Raw genomic sequence first — 19,521 nt, forward strand, 5'->3', positions numbered from 1 at the left:
TTGGTTTTCTTCTGAAATAAGGTAGGGAAATGTTCTCAGCTGCTGCTGCTGCCTGTAAAGTGGCCCATTGAATGTGCTTTCATTTAATAGACTCCTATGTGCAAATATTTATACAAGGCCACACTTGAACAACCTGAGCTTTCAAACTGCACACATATACTACATGCATGTCTTTTCTACGATATTTAAGGAAATAAAGGGTTATATTAAATCCCTGCTGTGATTTACTGTTGTGATTCACTATTAATTGTAATGAGGAAATAAGAGTCGCTATGGAAAAGTTATTGCGCCTTTCAGGAAACCGGGACTGGCAGTGAGAGGAAGTGAGGTAGCTGAGAGGTGAAACATTTTTCTTTATGCATTGAAATCACAAACAGGAACAGAGAGAGTGCTGGAAGGTTAAATAACAAGATTCCTGTTGTAACGCTTTATGTGCCAGATGTTGTAAACCAATGAATAATGTTTAGTAGAAGGGTCATGTTTTGGATTACTCCAAGCAAATAATTCACTTCAATGAATGAACTATAGAAAGTTTTCAATAGTTTTTAGACCATATATTAAATTGTTGCCACAAATAAATGTAATGATAAAAAAATATGCAATACATGCAAATTCTTTTCATTTCTATTTTAATAGCCAAATAACAAAAAGACGCAAATAATATAAAAATCGCAAACTTTTTTTTCCCATTTTGTGTGATAGAGCTCCAATCATGACTATGAAATATAAGCAGTTTCTAAAACATTATTTGAGTTGAAATGAGTGCTGTGAAACCTTATGATCAAATGAACTATTTTTTTGTCCCATCTCTCAAGAATCTGTGGTATCAATTTCAATTTTGTACACTTTAATTTAATAAAATGGTACAATGCTCTGAATGAGGCATGTTTAGCAAGGGAAATATCTCATCAATAAAACGTCGGCACCAATCAGTCCATGACAGCCTATTTTACAGTTTTTCAAGCCATTGTTAGAAAAGGAAATTAAAATGCAATGTGGTCTGTACTTTGTGCCAAAGGTCCATTGTTTGATTTTTGTAGGCGTTTTGCGCAATCTTTCACACAGGCTGCTTTACTAATGCAAGTTACAGTAGATGTTAAAACATGCTTTAGGGATCAGCTTTGATTTCTTCCCCCATAAATTTAAGTTTGAAAACCCCAAGGAACAAGCCTGTGTAGTATTAAGAAAATCCTGTTAAAATCCATTTTATTGCTTTAGCTATGAGCGTTTAACTGTAAGCGAGCATGGTTACCTTTTTGCAGCCATGGACATGTTTAAAGTTTACGGTTTAATAGAAAGAATACAACTTGTGATAAAGTATCTAAGCAGAGTATAGCTGCAAATGAACAAATGTGACACAATGTAAAATTGGATTTTCTATTGAAGTCATGCAGACACAAAGCAAAGATCAAAGTAAAATGGTACAATTATTTACAGTAATAAAAAATAAAAATCAGTTCCTTAAATGTTAATCCACCTCTATCAAGCTATCCAAAGAGCATTTTTAAAAAACCCTTTTAGACAGTAGAATTATTATTGTTATGTGTGTCTCAATAAAAAACACTTAACACGCTCTTTGTACAACTGTATTGTTACATATCAAAGCACAACAAAAGGATGCATTGACACCATACCAAACAGAACACTATTACTGCTCCCATTTGACCACAATCAATCAGCTGGACTAAACCTAAGATATATTTATAAAAAATAAAATAGGAAAGAACAACAAAAGGAAAAGTATCAAGGACGATAAAGGCATAATGAGTGCTTTGCACAAACATCATGGCTTTCAAGCAGTCACACGACACAGACAAAACCAAAAAGCGAGAAGGTCCGTAAGCAACATGCATAATTAAGTTAAGGGGGCTGTTGAGGTCTTTGGCTGAGATGCACAAATCTGCATGTTTCTCTACACTTTCTAAGAATGAAATGCATTTCTAGAGCACCACCGGGCAGCTCCACACTAAAAATACAGCAAAACATTGGATTTCTAAAGCAGCATGCACATTCTGAGCGCTTTCAGTTTTTACTATAGCATTCCCAAAACAAATTGCAGCAAACACTAAAAGTAAATTACAGTCTGGGATCTTGCAAAGCAATGCATTTAAAATAAATCATCACAATTACAAGCAAAAACATCTTGTTTAACATTTCAGCCCTACATTGTGCTACACTGAGCGGTATTCAAAACAAAGTCGAGAGTAAAGTATTCAAAGTGTGTGTGTGTGTAAATCAGTGATTTATTCATGGTGCCGTGTGAGGACTGGAAACAGAGAGGGTGTGTTCAAGCTTGTGTGAGGTGGAGCTTGATGTGTGAAAGTGAGACTACATGTGATGTTTAAATGACAAAGGCCAGTGGCTCTCTATTGGCAGGAATCCGCCGTTCAAAGTCTCAACTCAGATAATCAGGTAATGGCCTTTTACTAATACATAGAGATCACAGGAATAATCCACCTAAAAGAAAAAGAAAAAATTGACTCGCACTCCCATCGTTCCCAACTCAAATGCTGCTTCTTTTTTTACAGTGATGAATTTAAGAATTTTCATGGTTTTCCCCTCCAAAAACAAAACCATATGGTGCACAAACCCAATGTAATACTCACTTTATATTCCAAGTCATCTAAAGCCATATGATCCCAAATTATTCCTGAAAACGGTAATTATCAGGTTAAAGGGATAGTTTACCCAAAAATGAAAATTCTATAAATTGACTCCTCACCCTTAAGTTGCTTCAAACCTGTATGACAAAAGAAGATATTTTGAAGAATATAGGTAACCAAACAGTTGATGGGCACCATTGACTGGAAGTCAATGGGGTACATCAACAGTTTGGTTACTTATATTCTTTAAAATATATTTTGTGTTCAACAAAAGAAAGAAACTCATACAGGTTTGGTGCAACTTGAGGGAATGTAAATGATGACAAATAGTTTTTTGGGTGAACTATCCCTTTAACAGCTCACTTGAGGTGACTATTATTAGCGAATAATGAGATAAATTTGGTCGGTTCATCTCATAAAGCAAATGTATAACCTCGGAATATAGGTCATACAGGGCTTTTTTCTCAACAGTCATAGTGTCATTAGGTGTTGATGTTGTCGTGCATGAAGATTTATCACAAAAAAAAAATTCCACAGCAAAAAAGAAAGGTTAGGTTGGAACAACTTGAAAAATGAATTTTTAAATTCGTTTTTTTGTGGGGGGTGGGGGGGGGCTTTCTTTAGAGTAACAACCCAGTCATATTGGCCTTTGTAAATGCAAAAAAACATATTTTCATTAATAATGAATCATTATATATCCATCTACTATACACATACAAGAAGGGCTTTTTTTATCATAGACTAATCAGCAACAATTTGTGCAACTGTTAATGACAAGCAGCTGGAGACACTGTAAAGGTATAGATGCACATGTATTCCCATTACAAAACAAAAGCAAACATACATTTGCGCACATTCTTATCAATGACAGACTATGACAAACATGCCAGTTATAACTTTGGGAAGGCAGTCAAATAGTCCCCTGTGTCAAAGCGATAAGAGCCTTTCCTCTTCCACTGCAAGCACAGCCAGTGTCTCAAATCCACACGTCACACATTCACACTCTTTGTCAGGCGCTCTCATTCAATCCGGTCCAAATTTAATAACAAATGTCTCTTCTGAAACATTCCAGAGGATCCAAAACATAAAAAACCTGCAGAGGTGGCGTCCATGTTTGTAGCTTCAGCAATCGGAGAGATGAAAATCTGCTCTGTATCTCCTCCTAGTTGGTTCAGTGCTGCTAGCTGGACAGGTTCTGCCGAGGACACTTTAAGGAGCTTGGGGTTTAAAAAAAAAAAAAAAAAAACCTGCCGAACAGATGAGGGGCTATGGTTAAAATTGAGTGAACGCGAGAGTATGAAGAGGAAGGTGTGCGTGTTCATACTCACAGGTCAAAAGGCTATAACAAGCTGTTTCGTCCATTAGCGTGAGGCACTTTGGATCTCATTTGTTGCTGCATCGGGCCAGACTGCAAGAGGAAGTGACACAATCAGGTTATCGGCAAGGAAAACATGCATAATTATTAACGTAAAGTCCACAATCAGAAGTTCACTTTAACAAACACAACTATACTTTCCGTAGTATAGTAATTTTACCATTGAAAGTCTTAAAGTGGTCATAAATGACCATTTGATTCCTCATGATGTTTTGAGGTTTGTTTATCAAATTTTTTACGCCATGTTAGCATTGAAGCTATATACACATGGCAAACAAGGTCACTATCACAATCCATAAAACTTTTAGATTTTCTATCTTATGTCAAGTTGAAATGTTTAAATATTTAAATACATTCTGGTGATACATTCGGAAATATTCCATGTAAACGTGTCTGAATAAAAGCGTTTTCTAGCAGTATCATAAGAAATGACAGTTCAACAGAATATTTTTAACACTGTCTGATGTACTATGAAAATACAGTAACTTTCAGAATGCAAAACCTTCTTCTGTGTAAAATAAAAGAGTCCTTCCAAAGGATCCCAACATGAAAGTGCCATATTATGCTGTTTTAAAGGGTAACTAAACCCCTGGTCAGAGCCTGACTCCACCCACTGGCAATATTTGAAAAATGCTGGAAAAGTGGGCGGAGCCCAGCGGAGATAGAGGGGATGAACGGATACTCTATCCTGATCGTTTTCAATACTCGCAATTCCAACTTCCTGACTCGCTACAGTGGTTTTGACGAAACAAGATGGTTTTTATACTGCTATGCGTTGTAGCTCGTACCAAGGGCGTGGTAAGCTGAAACCTGCTTACGTCAGCAGCTCTCACCGCTACCGTCACGAACTACCGCAAACATCCAATAGGAAAATTAAACTGCAGTAGCCACCGTTCAACCTGAAGAGGGCAGCACTCAGACGTTTTAACACCATATATTGTAGAATTAAAACACTTTATACCCAAATGTCAAAAAAGTTACTCGAATCAATGAACAGCATTAATAAAGCCCCAGTCTTACAGATCATTAACTAAAAAAAGTTGGTTTAGTGTTTAGTTACCCTTTAAAGGTTCCTAATTTTGTTTGAGGTCTCCTACAATATGCATCCAATGTCAAAAAAAGAAAGTTTTTTTTTCATAATATAGATTGTACATCACCTCATTTCTCAAAGTCTACAGAGTCTAAAAACACTTTTCGTTCGAAGATTCAGTCTCTCTAAACCCCGCCTTTCCAACAGCCTACTCTGCTCTGATTGGTCAGACGGCCCAGTCTGTTGTGATTGGTCTACCGCTTACAGCGTGTGTCAGAAACGAAACGCCCAAGCGCCCATCTCTGAATTTCAGCTCCAGAGGCTTCCTCAGCGCTCGGTTTCTCTGTATCAATTCCAGCGCAAGTCTTCATCCTTCACAAATCAAACTCCTCTATGCTTCAGCAACAACTACAGATTGAGTCTGTCAAAGTAGACGTTGTTCGCGAGGAGCCAATGAAGACGGTTGGCTTGATGCAAATTTGTTACATTGTTACGTAGGCATGTAAAAGAAAGTTGACAATAGGGCTGTCAACTTTAGTCGTTTAGTCGACTAATCGGTCGATGCCGTCTTGGTCGACTGACATTCTTATTGGTCGACCAGTTGCTTTTTTTTTTTTTTACCGCAATAGAAAGAATTTTACAATGATTTACTCCTTGATATTTATTCCTTTATAAGCAGTTATATATTACTGTATTCTAAATATAATTAGCCTATGGTTTATCCCCAACTTTAAATGCTTTAATTTAGGCTATTTTGTAACAGCGCCACAGTTTAGCGCACACACATAGAACACTCGGTTGGCACCTGTGGCTGGCTGCGCTGCTGCTTCGTGCTCAGTAAGGGATATAGGTAGTTTAGCTGTATTCATTCAGTTAGAACGCTACTTGTTTCGGTTTTTATGTTTTTATACACTATATGTTTTTATCTCGATGCGGCGTGGACGCACTTGAAAAAAAAAAAAAAAAAGAGCGCGTCGCACCGCGACCGCGTTGCTTCCATCATCAGCGCGCACACCGCGCGCCTACATTTGAAATCGAACTGAAATCGAAGACGTGAGCAGTCACTTTAACGGCTTTATCATGCTGACTCAATAGATTGTTTTCTTGATATGTTTTTGTTTTTATTTGTACACTTGACGCATTTGAAAATAGCCTAAATAATGTAACAAAACGAAAATAAACCTATATGCGGTCCTACAATACAGCCTATTATTATTAGGATTGTTTTTAGGCTCTTTGGGTTTTTTGTGTGTTTGTTTTTTAACTCCTAGATCGGCTGGACAAAAGTTAACCCATGGCTTTGAAAGTAAAGAAGAATATACAGCCTGTATAAACGAGAGCTTTTGTTAGGATTTTTCATTGTGGCAGATAGCAGTTATATTTTTTGTAGCGTGTGGTGTGGTCAGGTGCGCGATTGTGACTGTTACGGACAGAGCTCCTCACTTTTTGCAGTTAAAAAAAAAAATCACTTAATTTTCAAAGAATTGTATTATTATTATAGGTTTAGGTATTTTTGATGTTTTTCCGTTGTTGTTTTATAAATGCTCTATGACAATTGTTAAAAAATTCTAAATCAAAACATCGCGTTTTTTTTTTTTTAGTCGACTAATCGCTGCGCAGGACAAGACTTTGGTTGACTAAGGATTTCTTTGGTTGACTACAGCCCTAGTTGACAACTTGTTTCAGCAGTTCAGAAGCGATTATTTTTTTTTAGGAGACAATAACTTTATTTGTCGTGCACTTTGATCTTTAAACCTTTGCAGACCTTTTACATTCACAAACAGCCACATTAAACACTAGATTAAGGTAATATCTGAAAATATGATATTTAATAAAAATAATAATAATTATTATTATTATTATTATTATAATAATGACCCTGTGCCGTCTTTGTAAATGAAACTTTTGTATATGGCATACTGTTGCATAACAAATGCTGCATAAACAAAAAGTTCACACTTCTTAAGGTGGAGCTGAAGAAAAAAAAAAAGAAACCTACATCCTTCATGCAACAACAAGCCTGTTTCACACACAGAGCTCTTCACAGCGTCACACCCATTGTTACATCATGTGTCTCAGGAACACCGAATCTTACAGCAGAACGAAGAGGAAGTCCATTTTCACTGGGTCATTCTATACACAAGTTCCCAGCACAACACAAAAGAACAGAAACACAAGGGAAAACCCCGGGTCAATCATCTGTTCAACACTCGGCGCATCACATGGACTATGAAAGGCTGATATCAACCAATACCGCTTATCACTGGAAGATTCGGCTATCAGCACAGTATTGTTAACAGGTCCAGTCTTTGCTTTGATACAACTATTAAAGCCGCCATTGAACAAACTGCTCATTTCTTAAGAGGTGTGGAGTAAACTAAGAGCTGTACATTTTGCAAACCACGCATGAAGCTAAAGATCGCCACTTAAAAATCAAACAATGACCACTGCAAAGACCTTGACGAACATTTCCTAATTTAAAGAGCTCTTTTCTGGCTCTGACGGGCCGCCCGCCAACATTCCTCTGAGCAAGTTGCAGTCTGCTTGATTCTGCCCAGGTATTCACATTCAGTCCCTCTGTGAACTGCAGGATTAGGTAACTCCTCACCTTTCTTATTTGACAACACAACAGGCCAATGAACACAGGCTAAGATCTCACACGAGTCCCACTTCAGGTTCACATCTTACACACGCACCATGTCTACTTTTTTCAACCACACATGCTTTGTGAATTAGATTTATATGACAGAATAATAATGGTATTTATTTATATTATTTACAAACTTAAACTAAATATATTACCCCCAAGCTCATTAAATGTATGATGCCTTTACATAATAATAATTATAAAAGTAAAAAAAAAAAAAATGACAACCTAAAAAACTAAACAGAAAGAGTAGTGCTTCTAAGCTCATTACATTTATAAAGTCTTAACATTTATGATGTCTTTGCATAATAATACAAATAATTTGTCATGATTTTTTTACAAACTAAAATAAACAAATTGGAAATATTATTGCTCCCACGCTTTTTAGACGTCTTAATATTTATGATGTCTTTACATAATAATAATGAAAATAATAATGATAATAAAAATATCACTAATAATAATAATACTATTCATAATTTTTGTTTAGTTTTTTTATTTATTATTATTATTATTATTATTACTATTCTAAAGAAAAACTGAAAGTCTTGGCAGCACAGGATGACCACTTTATTGGGAAACGTCCAACATCCATGTCAAGAAGTTAAACATGACATGCTCAGACAACTGGCAGGTGCAGCGGGTGTGAGGGCAAAAACGAAAGGGAAAGAGGACAAAAGAAAAACCACAGGGATTTTCAAAAGGTTTGACAGTGGGTGTCGGGTGTATTTGTACAAAACTCTCCAGCAACCCTGTTTGCCTGTGACGTCCCGGTATGACCCAGAGGTTTAGTAAAGAATCCATGCAGAAGTATTCATTCTGTCATTGTAAATGTATTATAGCCATGTCATAAACATTCAAATGAGTGTGTCCCACTGTACCAACACAATAAAACATGTCTTACCGGCTGCATGCCATCTGCCATTTCACCAGAGCCTATGTGTGTCAGATGAACGAAATTTGTGGGCTCTCCGATCATGCTACGGTCAATTCTCCTCCGTTTCTTCTTCTGTGAACATAAAGGCTTATATTAAAGACAGTCCAGCATAAAGATACAAAGCACATGATTGGCAGACAACTTATGCCACAGGTGTTCAAAATATAAGTGTAGTGAGTGAACTCAATGAAGCCTGTCATGTGACCACACCAGTGCCTGGGTGATATTACACTAAATTTTCCCTATGGAATCTATTCCTGACCTGGATACATCCTGAAGATCCTAAAAATCCCCAAATGTTATACAGTTTACTCAACGGTTTCTCTTTTCTTTCCCAGATCTCGCCTATGTGGTAAAGTTAGAGAGAGATTAAGTAAATCTAAAAAAAAAAACCTTGTATCAACAACTGGAATAATTATTTGATGAGATCATGTGCCATAGTAGGGGTGTTGTCATACATGCCATTACTTGTCTGCCCACAGTGAAGAAAGTGCATTTACCAACACATAGCACTGGATTTATATTGTCAAGCATCAAATATATCTTCTAGACTCATCTGAAAACTCACACTATAGTTTTGAAACAGATCATTTGATGTCAGTGTTTAGTTCATTTGACTGAAGTAAAAGTGTACAAGCAAGCCGCAAGAGTCTGTTTGAAAAGGTGGTCTGTGTATGGTTCATGTAAACTCTGGTACAATTCACAATTGGTATGAACCATCCTAACTCACAGAAGTGAGTCGCTATTGATTACATATTTATACATTTGCAATGCATGTTAATAATAATAATAATAAATGCATTAACATTATTTTTATCATTACATAAATAGTACTTTATAAATAACGGTAATTTTCTAATTAAACAATCATCACTATGACAAATGCAATAAATACTTTGAGGTACAATTTAGACTAAAATAGGGCTGTTAATATTTATCTTTAATTTATGCATGATGATTAAAATGATAATTATTATTTTATAATATAAATATTTATTTCTAAATAGTAATTTAAGAAAGGGTCATGACATGAGAAATCAAAATGATCCTCTGACATAATGAGATCTTTGTACATTAGAACATCCTGCAAGTACCATAGCTTAAAACGTCCTCCTCATTAAAAACAAAGCATTTATTTAATCAAGCTCCAAAAACCACTCGTAATGACACTGCAGGATCTGTGACATTACAAGGGCAAATACATTTGCAATTGACTGCCTCCAGACTTCGACGAATAGTTATATATAATCGCATCATATGCCCCATGCATTCAGTTGCTTAATGGCTGACATTTGGCTACATTTGAAGTGAGCATTGCGTCAAAATCAAATAGAACCCATTATAATGACTGACGCTGTCTACAATGGATATAGTACACAGATGCACTTTCATTTTCGGACATATTCACGCACTTGAGTGTCGACAACAGGACTAATGAAAGAGCGAAGAACGTTCACTTTCACACGCATCCCGTTTAAACAGCTCATTTGCGTCTCTGTACAGACTTAACCCTCAGGTGCTCTTCGTTTCGGAGTCACACTTGTTATCTTCCCGGTCAGAAGTGACCGGACACCTAAAAATGAAACTTCCTCCATCCCAGTAAAACCAATGCAATTTATTTTTGTTCAATAATATTTTTTCTTTTTAATTTGGTATTTTGAGACAATTTGATGTTACTTATTAATATTTATGCAATATTCATGGTCCATTTTTGCCATTGAAAACAATAAAAAAAATTTTTTTTCCTAATTTATACAAATATTTCTTCAGTTATTGCAGTATTTCAGATTAATATAGAGACCTGGGGCCTCATTTATAAAACTTTGCGTAGGATTTGCGTCAGAAGTGGCGTACGGATGAAACATAGGACGTGCGTACGCACAGAAATATTCGGATTTATAAAACCGTGCGCACGCACATCCTACGCATTTTTCCCTTAATAAATCACGATCAATTCTAAATGTAGCGCAGCTTTTGCGGCTTCATGTCACACCCATAGTTGCCCATAAATAGTCCGTGAAACGCCCATAAGTTAATATTCATCGATTGCGAAATCATGGCAAACATAGAGAGGAAATCAAAAAAACGTAACTTCACTCAATGTGAAGTAGAAGTTATCGTTGGCGAGGTGGAAAAGAGGAGAAAAATGTTGTTTGGAGGGCATAGTGTGGGCATTACTAATGCCAAAAAGGCACTTGAGTGGCAAAAGGTTGCAGACACCGTAAATGCTGTAGCCTCACAACCTCGGACTGTGGCCGAAATAAAAAAGAAATGACAAGCTACAGATGTCGGTTATAATCTACTTGGAAATGGGAAATAGTTCAGCGCAAATGTAATTTCTTGCAGCTTTCTGAATGGTTGAGACATACGTCATACGTTATTTTATCAAAAATAAAACAAACTAAAGGCATATGCATGAAATACCTGCATGAATACCATGATTCCGTAGCTGATAAAGACATTTTTACTATGAAAACAACTTTCCCCAGTGGACAAATAATACATCTATCTATTTATCTATCTCTCCCTAATTATCTATCTATCTGACTGACTATCTAGCTATATCTGCTCCGCCAGACGGACACATTGGCGAGAATATCAGTTTTGTACATTATTTCGTTCTGTTTACCATCTTATTTATGAGGATGAATTGTATAACATGCCAATATTATTGCAGAACATATTTCACTTTTCTTTTTGCAAATATGTGTTAATTTGCATTTCTGTTGCAGATCGATCAAACGGGTGTTCGTGTAGGCTGTTAACTGTAAGACTTGCTTTGTGAAGTCTTCGTGTTATTTATGAGAGGCAGTATTGCCATTTATTTTACACAACGGTCCACAGTTTCACAAACTTTCACGTGTTTCTTCCATCTGCCGACGGTGTCGCCATTTCTCATTTCACCCGTTTTTGTGCGTACGCCTGGGTCAGAGCTTGCGTGAAGGACCGCACATTTTACCGTCAAGTTTGCTTTTTATAAATACCAATTATTGTGTAGAGAGCGGTGTACGCCTTCTTTTGTGCGTACGCAACGTTTATAAATGAGCCTTTTAAATCCAATTTTTGAAGTCAGATTAGCGCCATCTGTTGAGAGAAATTAAAATAAAACATGTCGTTTCATAGTGTAACCACTAGATGCCTGTATAGCTCTCTATGGAGAGGCTTGTGAATTCTCTAATAGTTTTTGGACAAAATTACTTACTTTTAAGATGTGGATTTGAATGTTTTTTTTTTTTTAATTCTCAAATAATATTTTTTGCCATGGTTTATAATTTTTTTTTAAATAAATTTGATGTGAAGTGTACACGTTTTGGCATTATTACTACAGTCAAACCTGAATACAGAGAAAACATTTTGTTACAGGTAAAATTACAATTCAATAAAAAAAATACAAAAATAAACTGTAATGGTTTTTCACAGCTTATTATTATTATTTTAAAACATTAATTTATTATTTTTAAATATATTAATTTTAATAATTGTAATAATTATTATATTATATATATATATTAATTATAATTATTAATTATGTTATGTTTTTCACTATTGATGTTTTTTTCTGCATTGTGGGCGATTTGTAGAGAATTTGTGTTTGTCAATTTCCCATTCATTTCCTATGGTCGGTCAATTCATTGGTGTGTATGTGTATAAAAGTGTGTGTTTGTGTGTGTGTGTGAGTGTGTCTGTTTTGCACTCTTGGTGTTTTAGAGTGTCACCCCTTCATTGTTGAGCATTATTTTCTGCATCGTGGCCAATTTGTAGATTGTACACACAAAAATTCTGAGAATTTTTGTGTTTTTGTCAATTTCCCATTCATTTCCTATGGTCGGTCATGTTTGACAGAAGAGCAAAAGTGTGACTATTTTTTTTATGACCACTTAGCCTGCTCGGATCATGAACCAAATTTTTTTGTTTGTTCACATACCCAATGCAATAAAAGTCACCAAGTTTCGTAACATTCCGATGAAGCTGTGATTTTTAAAAATTTAAAACAGAAAATTTTTCGGTCAGAAATGACCGAAGAGCACCTGAGGGTTAAGAAGGATCCCAGCCTCAGGAACAAATGGATGGTGGTTTATATTAATGCTGTCCCAAATCACATCAGATAATCATGTTTGTTCATAACATTTTGTTTTTAAACTGGGGAGTGTAACGGAGAGCTCGCAAATAAACTTTTGTTGAAAGTAAATTTAATTTTGTTAATGAAAACTATGATGAAAAATGCTTGTCGACAAGCTTTTTCCCCATGACGAGACGATGATGAGATAAGAATAAGGTGCAACATGCAATATCGTTGACGAAAGAAGACCAGACTAGAATGTAGATAAAAAATAAAAACTTTACCAAAATCTCTTTATGTCAAAAAAGAGACATACTATTACAGACTGCTGTACAAGCCTCTGATACGTGCTTTCATGTTTGCAATTGCCAGATGTCAAGAGTTTAAATCCCCCAATCAGAGCTTTTCTGTTAAAAGGATACATTTTCTGCCGATGTTGAGATATTCTGCTTAAATAAAAGTGTCCTTCAGCCAGTCTGTGTTCTGTCATGAGCCGCTTGCACTGTATGCTAAATCTGCAATCAAAGCTTCTCAGTGATGAACTGTAATAAATCCAAACATGGATCTCAACTATATTCTTTACAATTGCAGAATCAATGTACTTACCCAACCTCTTTGTGGCAAAAGTATTTTTTTCTGTTGTTTTAACAGAGTATGTATATATGACAACAATCTTTGTGATTATAATTTTCAGCAAAACAATCCTTATTATTATTTAACCATTATTTAGTTAATTTTTAACTAAAACTATAGAATGCCCAGACATTTAGTAGACTTAAACTTGACTAAACAAAAACAGGACAAGGTTGACTAAATATGATAAAAACTAAAAAAGTACACTTGACACAGGACTAAGCTGACAAAATTAACTCTAGTTGAAAGATGAAGAAGCCAAATGTATTGGATCTGACAGCAGCTGCATCACAATCCATAAGTAAATGATTTCATAAGGCTTTTTTATGGATGTTTTCAAAACACTTACACTTCACTATTGACTTCACTTAGACATGTGCATTAGCAAATGGAGTGGATGTTGATACCGTTTCCTATGCAATGATGTTATCCAATCATAACAGTGGCAGTTTACTGACAAGTCTTAAAGGAGCCGCCCCTTAAAAACAGATCATTTCAGACGGTGTCAGAATGAGGGTTAAAAATAATATATATATGTTTGTTTTTTTGTTTGCGGGAAAAAAAACTATTAACATTAGGCTATAAGTGAACCTCAAGAAATATTCAAATAAAAATAAAAAAATCCATGTCATGACCCCTTTAAAATAATTAGTCAATATTACAAATTCAACGAGCACATGAAGGTACTTTTGAATAAATGTTTTGAAGCATCGAAAATACATTTTGGTCTTTATTAAACATTGTATTCTCTTCCAGTTCTGCGATCACGAGTCCGCAGTGACGTAAGACGCTACTGACGTGTTCTCTGGTTACTGGTTACCAGAAAACACGTCAGCAGGGTCACTGCGGACAGAACCGGAAGACAATACAATGTTTAATAAAGTCATAGTTTTTGTTATTTTTGGACCAAAATGTATTTTCGATGCTTCAAAACATTCTAACTAACCCACTGATGTCACATGGACTACTTTGATGATGTCTTTATTTCCTTTCTGGACAAGGACAGTATACCGTACGTACATTTTCAATGGAGGGACAGAAAACTCTCGGACTAAATCTAAAATATCTTAAACTGTGTTCCGAAGATGAACGGAGGTCTTACGGGCTTGGAACGACATGAGGGTGAGTCATTAATGACATCATTTTCATTTGTGGGTGAACTAACCCTTTAAACTATATACCTTTTATTCAAAAATGTACCTCAAAGTCCTAAGTAGACTATGCGTATTGTTAATTATTATTTAATCGGAAATAATTTAATTATTAGTATTATTAAGAAAGAAAGAAAGAACCACCCAGTGTGAAAACAGCCCAAAGTTACAAATCCATAAATGCAAAACTCTTATGTAACTCCAGACATCCTTCAAAGGTGTTTACTCTCATAATGTGTATATAGCCAATGGCCCATAGCACATGCGTTAGTCCTTATCTGATGTAAGGAGAGTGAGACACTTAAAGTAATCATTTTATCCAAATCTGTTTAAGAAAATTGCTCTTGCACTGGGGAAGTAGCATTGGTCTGTATTACAGATGCCCACTGATGTCTAACCCCACCCCCCCACCCAACAATAGAACAAACAAGAACCTAAAAATAAAGAGGAAGGAGGGAGGAAAAGAATGAGCACTCCCAGCTCGGAGGAGCTAGCTTCCCTTCAGAACCCCCTGTCATTGTTACAGTAAACCTGGGTCACTCATCATTGGCTCAGAACCCTAATCCAGATAAAACAAACTGACTAACAAAGATTGAATGGAGCCAAATAATTTGTCAAATCCATAGCTATTCTAGAAATAAAAACATGATTATTTTACTGACCGGAATGTTAAAGGGATAGTCCATCCAAAAAATGTAATTACTGCCATCATTTACTCACTTTTCCCAAACTCTTTACTTTGTTTTGTTCAAGCAACACAAAAGGAGAAGTTTAGCAGAATGTCCAAACTTTCTCTTTTTCCAATGAGATGAAAGTAAACAGCCAGGGACTGTCATGTGCCAACAGCTCATAAAAGCACCATAAAAAAGATCCATATTGTAGAACTCGTGCTCTATTTTCAAAGTCTTTTAAAGCCATATGATTATTTTGTGTGAGGAACAGACTGATACTTCAGTCATTGTTCACAGCAATAACGTTTGAGGTCATGATCAATAATGTTTGAGGTCACACCTGGCACAACACATCTTGTGGCACCACATTTGAATATGCACAAGCCCGAATGAGATTTGAGAGCTAAAGTGGAAAATATTTTTTTTTAGATAAAAGTAACATATCAAACTATATGGCCTTAGAAGACTTGGAATATAGTATCCGAGTCATGCAAAACTTTTATGGTGCTTTTGTTCATTTTGGAATCTGACAGATGGTGGTCAGTGTATGAAAAATAGCAGCATCAACATTATGTTAAACTTCTCCTTTTGTGTTCAACTGAAAAAAGTCATATGGGTTTAGAATGACTCTGACATTAGGGTGAGAGAATGACAAGAAGTTTAATTTTGGGGTGAACTTGATGAATTTAACAAAAAATACATGCTTCGTACACTACCGTTAAAGATTTTGGGGTCGGTAAGATTTTTTGTAAGATTTTTAAAGAAGTCTTTTAAGCTCACCGTGGCAGCATTTATTCAATCAAACAGAAAAACAGAGTTAAAAAAAAAGGAATAATGTGAAATATTACTACAATTTAAAATAGCTGTTTTGTACTTTAATATATATATATTTTTTAAATTAAATAATTTCTGTGATGGGCAAAGCTGAATTTTCACGTCTTCAGTGTCACATGATCCTTCAGAAATCGTTCTAATATGCTGATTTGCTTCTCAAGAAACATTTCTTAATACATTTTGAAAACAATTTTTGTGGAACACATGATACATTTTTATTTTTTATGAACAAAAAGTTCAAAAGAACAGCATTTATTTAAAATAGAAACATTTGTAACATTTGTAAATGTCTTTAAAGTCACTTTTGATCAAATTAATACATAATTGCTAAATAAAAGTAGTATTTCTTTAAAAAATCTTACTGACCCCAAACTCTTGGTCATAAATCCTAATAATAAATATTAAATATGCATGTATGGGCACATTTATCAGACTTCCTTCACATGCGCTACCTCTACACATCCACCCCGTCCAATGACAGAGCATTCTTTGTCCATCTAGGTTTCACGTCTGGCTTCACTCTCCAAAACACATTTGCACTCCTGACAAACTCCTGAGACTATCTGGGTCACATTCACATCAGCTGAAAGGTTTCTTTTCTGTCCTAGACCAGCGTGAGTCATTCTTCGCGTGATTAGCGAACACAAAACTTGCATGAGCCACGGGGAAGGCCAAATTGACGAAATTAGTCCAGATGTTGATCTCAAGAGGAGCCTGGTATCAATATACCTGTGACTCATGTAAATTCTTGAAAACTAGGTTTTATTGTATTAGAATGGTTTATGATGAAAGTCTGGGAAAAAAAATATAAAAATCTCTCCAAACGAGGCACTTACCGGAGCAGGTTTGGCTACCACGCAGCAGCCGATCTTATGCCAGAACGCACTCATCTCCGGCGCGCACCGGTTGGATTCCCCCCTCTCTCTCGCCACCCTGCAGGCCGTTTAGAGACGAGATAGAGAGAGAATCTAATCCTCAACACTCAGCGATATAAGCCGTGGCACGTCCAAAAACCTCTGTCCTGATCAGCGACAGAATCCTTGTTGATGTCTGTGCTTTAAGTACATATAAGACCCCTTAATTCCCTCAGTTATTCTGGGCCCCTAATTTCCAGTTGATTCTGTAGGACTGTGGTGTTTATGCCAGGCAGTGATGTTGCAAACAAATCTGTTTAAAGAAAGAAAGAAAGAAAGAAAGAAAGAAAGAAAGAAAGAAAGAAAGAAAGAAAGAAAGAAAGAAAGAAAGAAAGAAAGAAAGAAAGAAAGAAAGAAAGAAAGAAAGAAAGAAAGAAAGAAAGAAACTATTTTAATTAAGTAGACATGATCCATCATACAAGCACACCATACATTTAGCATACCACATAAAAAAGACAGAAATTATGCAAATAAAATCTACAAAACAAATACAAGATCTTGACCAAAAATGTATGCAAAAATATATGCACATTTCTCTTGACGGAAATAGATATTGTGGTGTAATTGATGTAATTTCCATCAAGAGGTGCATCAAGGTCTTCTGTAAAGTCTACTCCAGCACATCCCAAAGATGTTCAATGAATTTAAGGTCTGGAGTCAAAGGTGCCAATTCATGTGTGAAAATTATTCTTCATGCTCCCTCCCAACCATTCTTTCACAGTTTGAGCCTGATGAATCTTGACATTGTCATCCTGGAATATGGCCATGATGTGTAGTCTTATGGTTGTTTAAGAAATGAAAAGCTACTCCCTCCATCAATTAGGGTTAGAAGAACTGTTGCATTATTTAACATGCTAGAAACAATAACCAGTAATAATCAGTGATTAATCACAATGCAATAATGACCAAATCATAGACTCATATGTTTTTTTTTTTTTTTTTTTTTGGCTGGGCAGTGTTAGTAACGTTACTCCAAATAACTTTTAAAAAAATCTGAATGGTCCTACTATTTGCGTAAAATAAATTTTAGTAGTATGGCAGTACCGCCCACCATGCAGTAATATCATGACATTTCCACATGTATCATTTGGTAATAACATGGTAGGCCTACTTTGATACAATTGTACTGAATATTTAACATATTCATGTAGGTATTAACATGGTACTCCAATTAACTTCAAAGAATAGCATGGTATGGTGGATGTTGGAAAAAAAACACATGGTAGTAGTACCATGGTAGTTTCTAATAAATTAATGAATTAGTTAATAAACAAACAATAGTATAAATCCAAACTTTGCAACGGTCTCAAACGTTGAGCTGTGCTGTCTAGATAGACAGCAATCATAGGGCCCTTTATGCTGTCTAGGAAGGCAGTTCACTTTTTTTTTTTTAAAGACACACAACCGCTTTCTTGTGCACTGACCCTATGGCACTGACACTTTAATGTGAAAAACCGTTACAACTAAGAGAAATACACGGAAAATCGGTGTAACAATGAGTAACAAACCTGTTAAACTGACAGTTACTAAACACACCTAGAATGAGTTCAGTAAACGAGGAACAACGGTTTACAAACGTTAAAACCACTCAGCCGCAAACAGAAAAACAAACAGACCGGGGGAAGTTAAGAAAAACACTAACTCGGTGTCTAAAAGTTTAGAAATGTTTTTTTCCCCCTATCGACTAGTTTTAACTCGCAGCAACTCGATGATTAAATTGTCAGAGAGTAATCCGACTAAATTAAACTTGACTATCTTTCTCGTCTTCATTAACGTTACTCGAGCACACCAGCGATGTTATTCAAACTGAACTGTTACTGAAAGTTTGGCACAACAATCCAGCTCGACATCGGGCCATGGTAGCGGCTCAAATGAATTAAAAAAGTTAAATAGAGTCTTGGAAAAAGTTATTTTTCCTCATACGATATAAAATATAAAGAAATATGCTTACTTCCTTACATGTAAAAGAGAGTCCCAGTGAAGCGCCTCTTGTGTGGAGAGCCGAGGGTGGAAATGACTCTGTGTTTCCCAGATCACTGAGGTGTGGTTGAAGTTTCCCCCATTAAAATGAGGAAATACTTCAAAACAGAGACCATCAGCGCCACCAATGGGCTACTGATATAGAGCCAGAAGACAAACGTTGTTAAATTTAGTTTTATTTTATTTTTGTTCATGTCGTTGCATTGTTAGAGAAGAAACAAATGAAAAAGAAAAAGAAAACATTTTTACAAAATGCACCATACTCGTTTAAAATATAAAAAGGTGAATGTTCTTTCATTCACCTACCAATTTTTAGGTTTCAGGATTTTTTTTAACCAAACATTGGATAAAGATGATTCTCAACTATGTTATGACAGATATAATTGATTTTACTTTGTGCAAAATGTTGGTAAATATGCTTTAAGCCCTGGTGTCCTCTGCAGTGGACATGTATAAAATCAATGGCCTAGTTTTTTTAACAGAAAGACATCTTTTGATTAGAAACCACATTTGTGAGTGAGATCCTGAGATGTTGATTTATGACAAGTCAGATTTAAATGATAATTAAAAAATATTATCATATTTCCATAAGAGTGCTACATTTGATGTCAGTCTAAAGACCAAGAAGTTGTTGTAATGGTGAAACCTCCAAACATTTGGTATCTCTGAAAAGCCCTGAATGTGCT

General features: G+C 35.7%; 1 protein-coding gene across 3 annotated transcripts; it reads right to left on the bottom strand.

Moving 5' to 3' along the window:
- Positions 1-3,340: 3,340 nt before the first annotated feature.
- On the bottom strand, positions 3,341-18,909 carry cdc42se1 (CDC42 small effector 1). 3 transcript variants are annotated; one of them, XM_056270871.1, is made up of 5 exons: positions 18,815-18,909; positions 16,778-17,108; positions 8,560-8,664; positions 3,932-4,011; positions 3,341-3,850 (listed from the first exon to the last, which is right to left on the bottom strand). In XM_056270871.1, the coding sequence occupies exons 2-4, from the start codon at positions 16,829-16,831 to the stop codon at positions 3,943-3,945; spliced, it is 228 nt and encodes a 75-aa protein (XP_056126846.1). In that variant the 5' UTR covers positions 16,832-17,108; positions 18,815-18,909; the 3' UTR covers positions 3,341-3,850; positions 3,932-3,942. The 3 variants fall into 3 exon arrangements, with proteins under 3 accessions (XP_056126846.1, XP_056126844.1, XP_056126845.1); XM_056270869.1 differs by having other exon boundaries at positions 3,928-4,011; XM_056270870.1 differs by having other exon boundaries at positions 3,928-4,011; positions 18,807-18,880.
- Between the last annotated feature and the right edge of the window lie 612 nt (positions 18,910-19,521).

Source organism: Rhinichthys klamathensis, unplaced genomic scaffold (genome assembly GCF_029890125.1).
Source record: "Rhinichthys klamathensis goyatoka isolate OS25496 unplaced genomic scaffold, OSU_Roscu_1.1 h1tg000309l_1, whole genome shotgun sequence".
Classification (NCBI taxonomy): domain Eukaryota; kingdom Metazoa; phylum Chordata; class Actinopteri; order Cypriniformes; family Leuciscidae; genus Rhinichthys; species Rhinichthys klamathensis.

Coding starts and splice junctions, on each gene's coding strand:
- cdc42se1 (XM_056270871.1), bottom strand. CDS start 16,831: ATGAGTGCGTTCTGGCATAAGATCGGCTGCTGCGTGGTAGCCAAACCT. Junction 8,665..16,777: donor TGGTAGCCAAACCTGCTCCG/GTAAGTGCCTCG, acceptor TTATGTTCACAG/AAGAAGAAACGGAGGAGAAT. Junction 4,012..8,559: donor TGGCAGATGGCATGCAGCCG/GTAAGACATGTT, acceptor TTCCTCTTGCAG/TCTGGCCCGATGCAGCAACA.